Source organism: Poecilia reticulata, chromosome 1 (genome assembly GCF_904066995.2).
Source record: "Poecilia reticulata chromosome 1, P_reticulata-male-v2, whole genome shotgun sequence".
Taxonomy (NCBI): domain Eukaryota; kingdom Metazoa; phylum Chordata; class Actinopteri; order Cyprinodontiformes; family Poeciliidae; genus Poecilia; species Poecilia reticulata.
In genome coordinates, this window is record NC_088830.1 from 16,293,257 (window position 1) to 16,299,342 (window position 6,086).

Below are 6,086 nucleotides of genomic sequence, written 5' to 3' on the forward strand. Positions count from 1 at the left end.
GATTACACACATCACAGAAACACATGTGATGCACTTTTTCCACCACACACACACACACACATTGGGGTCATGCATAAGAACGCAGTGTGATCGCTGTGAAGTTTGTTCCATCAGAAAGAAATGCTGTGGTGGGGAAACGGTCAGAGCAGTGTCATAAAAACAACATGTTGTTGCAGCGCATTAACTGATGGATGTTTTCCATCAAGAGTAAAGAAATCACAGCTGGACTGACCCAAAACCGTTCAGCTTGCTGCTCTTTGGTGAACATGTTGAACATACGAGGACGCTGTGACACCATCAACCCTCCAGATTGTTAATTGAGCATTTCACAGAAATGTTGATTCTTTTTTTTTTTTTTAGAACACCTTTCTGACCACAGGACCCCCCCCCGGATACAAAATCATGGAAAAACATACAAAACTATACCCAAATGTTGTGGAAGTCTGACTGGTGACCGTTTTGCTGCATTAATAAAAATAGATTTCAGTAATTGAGCTCATGGTCAGGGGAAAACTGGTGGAGCTGGAATAAAAGCAGTTTCTGAAGTACGTTGAAATTTGAAAAAAAAAATAAAAGGTCAACAACAATAAGTCAACTTGTCAGGCTTTCACTTAAGTTCAAGCTGCACCAGTACAACAAATACAAAAACATGGAAATTGTACAAATCATTGATCTTTCAAAATTATGTTCCCCATATTTTGACCTGGAGCAACCTGAAGTCCTGGAGTCTCCATTGGCAGTGTCTGAAAGGAAAGAGTCGGAGTGGGAAAACGGTCCCAGATAACACACATTCCCAGTGAGACCACACAGGCTGAGAATAAACATCACTGTGCTGAAGGCTCAAGGATGTTTGAATTAACAGTCTTTTATTTTTAAACAATAAGATCGCAAATATCCAGAACATTTTCAAGGAATACATCAATTATGAAAATCAAAGCTCTTAAAAAAAAACAAAAAAAAAAACATTTGGCATCGGTCAAAATTAATCATAAGGTGAATTTTTACATTTAGAAGCTCATATATTAAAAAGCCAAGCTTCCAGTCACATTTTCAACTTGGGGGTGCGGGGGTGGGAGGTGGAGTGTGGAGGGAATCAGAACTGTTCTCAGCAGCAACTCCATGGCTCCTTTTCCTGCTTTTTCCTGTGAACTTTAAAAGATCCGCTGTACGCTGGTGAGTTAGCCACTAGTGTCTTGTGTCTCTTCAGCATCGTCCCGACTGCAGTGACAATGTCCTCCACTTCACTCCGCTGAAGCAGCTCCTCTCCTTCACCTTGTTGTCCGTTTAAGCGTTTCTTAGGTAGATTCTTGGCAGAAGTCTCAAAGAAAACCATCCCACGAGTCTTGGCGAAGTTCATCGCCAGCTCCTGGCTCACATGGCAGCCGGTTCTGCCGGCATCACGGAGGTCGCTCTTATTCCCAATGAGGAACCTGAGGAGAAAGGCAACAGATAAAACACGCGTCAGTGTGGAGTTCCACAGGGCTTTGCACTTGGGACATTTTTCAAATTGCAAGCTTCGTTTGGGGAAACTTGACGTCTTATGCAGATCAACCAGTTTTAACTAATCATGTTTAAACCAACAGCTGAACTGCACCTATTAGACTAAAAGAAACTGGATTTGTTTATTGTAGGAGTAAATATTAAAGTGTTAATGATAAAAAAATAAAATAAAATCAGAAAGATGTATAATGTATAAAAAAAAAGATGAACAATTTCCAGTGCAGATTTTTTTCAAGAGATAACCTGCCATTATGTTTATATTCATTTACATGGAACTTTGTAGAAGTACTAATAAAAATCGGATTTTAATTCAAACAAAAAGGATACATCTAAGATCAGTTCCTGTTATTTAATGACCGACAACAATGATAAATCATGTCATATCAAGTTTTGCAAGAGGCAGTTTTGAAACTTTAGTTTTTAAAACTTTTATTATGGAAACTGGCCTCTGCATAGTTTATGCCGAGTGAGGTTTTTTCTTCTTTTCTTTTATTTAAACATTTATTTCACCAGGAAAATCCCATTGAGATTGAAAAATTACTTTGCAAAAGAATCCTGGCCAAACTGGCAGCAGCACACAGAGATTACAAGAACATTCAAAGCAAAACCAGAAAATGTTAACACCGTTATAAAAGTTAACACTGTTATAGTTTAAGACTTTTAAGTTCATTGTTTGTATTAAAACAAAAACAGAATCAATTCACTGTTTGTGCAGTTATGGTAACTTCTAGGCTGATGCAAAAAAAAAAAAAAAAAAAGGCATTTTTAATTTTAAGAATTATTAAACAAGCTCTTGCAACTCATCGTTTTAAAAAAAAAAGTCATAATTTTAACAGATTAAAAAAAGAACTTCATAATATTTGTATTGCCACCATGAAACTGAATTCTAAAAGTTTCTGTTTTGCATTAAACTTCAGTGCTTTTACTTTAACTTACTTGGGTATTTCATGACCCAGAGAGTTCTGCCGATACTCTTCCACCCAGGCGGTCAGTCCATCAAAACTGGCCGGACAGGCGACGTCATAAACAAACAGCACTGCGTGGACGTTCCGATAATAGTGCTGCACCATGGACTTCCGGAAGCGCTCCTGTCCTGCGGTGTCCCACAGCTGGAGCTGATCGGCGGGATGCAAAATGAGAAACAAGGGATTGAGTACGGAGCTGAGATGTGGCCTTTTCTCAAAGTTAGGTGGCAGAGACAAAAAAAAAAAAAAGAGGAAATGAATGAGGCTGAAGGCAAACAGAGGAAAAGCAATAGTGTGTTGAAATTTCTCCAAACAGGCAGAACAGAAGCAAAGAAAAGACGGCGTCATTCGGAGAAATAAGTGAGTCGTTTCTGATAGCGTGCAAAGGAAAGAAACAAACACGTTGACTTCGACCTGGAGAACATTCAGGTCAATAATTTGAAACAAGACTTTTTTTTTCCTCCTTTCTTCTTATTCAGTTTAAAATTGACTCAGCAGCAGGATGAGCAGCTGGACAGGTCCGTTTCACACCAGGACATCAGATGAGTCCTAAGAGAATTAGCAGGACTCAAAGTCCGTCTCTCTTTGCTTGAACATGATCGTCTCGATCAATGAGTGGTGAAGACTTGGACATTCAAGCCTAAATGTCCACATCATCCTGTTTGGACTTGGAGCAGATTGCAGCGTTACGTTCCTCAGCAGGACGGACGGGAGAAAGATCTGGATGTTTAGTCAATGACTGATCCAATACAGTATTATGAGCTGTAATTGTTTTCCAATTGAATGGACAATCAATCAATCTTTGGTTTTCTTTGGTATAATGCCACAGCCTTAGTGAACTTTTCCTCTGAAAGTTACTCTCATTCTTCCTGTGAAAATCGTTGAATCTCAAACTGTACATTTTAAAGTCTATACTCTGCCATCCCTGTGTTAAACTAAAGGAGACCATTTTAATGTCATCGTTGCATTGGGCTTATAATTTACCAAGCTTTACTTTATTAACATTTCTTGTTTTCCTTGATCCTGATTTGAACAACAATAAAACTTCCCCACAGAATGATGCTGCCATGTTTAACCATAGGGGGACGAATTAATTGGACCAACATTGTACATCCAATTAAAGTTTTGTATTATCTCCATCAGATTCCAAATTTAATAAGTTGGCACAAAGGCCTGATTTAACAAGTTGATCCTCAGACCTGTACAGGCTGTAAGAAGATTAAAAAGTCCATTTATTCATCTCAGTGGCTCATTTCAACTGAAACACATCATATAAATTAAACACACTTTGATGTTTTCAAGCCTCATTTTCACAATGACTTTCCCTTTAGAGGCTGTCGTTTTCAAAAGGTACTTTTAATCCGAGAGACGAGCCTCATCAGAACCCATATTCTAATTTACCGAGATGCAACCTGCGAATGCTGATGACATTATACTGTGTGCTTCCTCAGACCAACCCTGTCTCACTCAGCTATGGCAACCCGTTAAGCACTTTTATTCTCCTCATGAACCACCTTCTGAAACGTCGTCCAAGTCAGGCGTGTGTCTGGTTTTCACAAGGTTCAGATTTGCTCTTTCCCAATTACCAGACTGACTAATGTTTTTTTATATACATTTTGTTGTGCAATGATGCGTTAATTAACTACATATATTTGAATATTTTGGCAAATGTCCTGATTTGCACAGGAAAGATCAAACACCATCAATAAACCCATGTTTACTTGAAAGGAATATTCCATATGAAGAACAAACAAAAGCAAAAACTCCAAACAAAACCAATGTTTGTAGATGTTCGATAAAATCAGACGTTTTTGCAAAGAATGGGCACAAATGTCAGTCTTTTGATCTGCAAAGCAAAGACATGCATGCCTCAAAGCTTACAGCTGTAGCTGCTGTGTGGTTTTACAAAGCAAGTGGATCCAAGCACTATATATATAAAAATATGCATCCTTTTCCTTCCCTTCCTGATAACACTCCAGTTTGTTTTTACCCAGCACATCAAATGCAAAGTTATTTTTACGACAAAATTAGAAAAGAAAAAAAAAAGATAAAATAAAAATCACCATGACATCTTGAATCTAAGGCAGATGAGTGTTGCTATTGAGCAATGACACTTCTCCCATCAGAGACCAGAGGGGGAATCAAACCATCTCCTCCTAACGGTATAGAGCAGAAAAAGTTAGACACTTCCTCTGTCATGTGTCAATTTCAAAACACCCAGGAAACCAACCAACCAAACACCCACACACATTGTTTTTAAAATTATTTTTATGGAGAGCTTATCGTCATGTCTGCGGGATGCAGCTCCTCAACAAATCACAAGTGCACCATAATAGCCTAGCTGGAATTAGATGCACTGGTGAAGTTCACACGCGCCACTAAAATTACTTCTCCACGCGGTGATTTATAAGCTGCAGTCACATAAAGTCCGGCTCATTTTCTGCTATCCTGAGAATTTGCTGCTCAGCTGAGAACCAGCAACAGCTCCATGAAAAAGAGGAAGAAAATACCAAAAATGTTTTAGCTTGAGAACGATATGCATCGCGTAAAAAAAAAAAAGAAAAAAAGAAAATGTTTTGGCACACTGTACATGTCAGCATGTCCGATTTTAACTTAAAACGAGTATCTTTAAAAAAAAAAAAAAAGTCTCCTCTTACTTTTATTTTCTCTCCATCAACTTCCAGCGCCCTCTCACGGAAGTCCACCCCGATCGTGGCCTCAGTTCTGCGGAGGAACTCCCCGGCGCACAGTCGGTGCGACAGGCAGGTCTTCCCCACGCCGGAGTCTCCAATCACCAGCACCTTGAAGGTCCGACAGCGGCTAATCAGGGAGGACACGCTGCCCAGAGAGCTGGAGAACTCAAGAGAAGACTCCATGAACCTGACCTCCACACGGATCCAAACTCTGTGACTCCAGTGATTCTGGGACAAAAGCTTCCCTTTTATCAGGTCCGTCCTTTTTGGCCAAAAGCTGCTCAGCCTCCCTCCACGGCGCTGGACAGAGAAGAGGAAGTGGGCCGTCTTTGCTTCAACATCTGTGTTTGATTTATCGGAGGAGCCAGAGGGCGGAGAGTTCATCAGACACAGACATCGAGACCTGACCTGATCTAACATGTTGATTGATGGGGCGAAGTTTTGAATTCCTTTTCTTAACACGTTTCACATACGCACACTTATAGACAAACCGAGTGTGTATATATATATGTATATAAAGGTTTGTAAGGGGAAACGGCTTTCCAAAGGAAGTGGCACTTCAAAAATGATAAATAAGTAAAAAATAAATATCTTATTGCTGAATCACGATCGGCAATTTTAACTATTCATCTCATTTGGAATATAACCAACTTTTAGATGTGCCTCTGCTGCAACACACCTGAATGGAATAATTAGGTCATTAGCAAGGCTCTGGAGAACTGATCTACACAAGGAGGAGGTCATTAAGCCATTTCATTCCAGTTTTTGTGACTGTGGCACATCTAAGAACTTGCAGAACCACCGGCCCTTGAGGACTGGAGTTTGACACCTGATTTACTACAATCCATCATCAAATAACTGAAATCGCCACAAGGACGCAGCAAACTAACGTCTGATTGGTTACGCTGCACACTGCAATCCCCTCGCA

General features: G+C 39.8%; 1 protein-coding gene across 1 annotated transcript; it reads right to left on the reverse strand.

Annotated features, from left to right (window-relative positions):
• Window positions 1-414: 414 nt before the first annotated feature.
• LOC103463837 (ras-related protein Rab-33B-like) lies at window positions 415-6,086 on the reverse strand. The gene is made up of 3 exons (XM_008407470.3): window positions 5,123-6,086; window positions 2,437-2,615; window positions 415-1,430 (listed from the first exon to the last, which is right to left on the reverse strand). Exons 1-3 carry the CDS (start codon window positions 5,576-5,578, stop codon window positions 1,106-1,108), a joined length of 960 nt encoding a protein of 319 aa, XP_008405692.1. The 5' UTR covers window positions 5,579-6,086; the 3' UTR covers window positions 415-1,105.

What these genes read in the sequence shown, in the direction of transcription:
- LOC103463837 (XM_008407470.3), bottom strand. Translation starts at nt 5,578, where the DNA reads ATGTTAGATCAGGTCAGGTCTCGATGTCTGTGTCTGATGAACTCTCCG. An exon ending in TTGATGGAGAGAAAATAAAA is followed by an intron (nt 2,616 to 5,122) that starts GTAAGAGGAGAC and finishes CCCGCCGATCAG; the next exon opens with CTCCAGCTGTGGGACACCGC. An exon ending in CTGGGTCATGAAATACCCAA is followed by an intron (nt 1,431 to 2,436) that starts GTAAGTTAAAGT and finishes CTTTCTCCTCAG; the next exon opens with GTTCCTCATTGGGAATAAGA.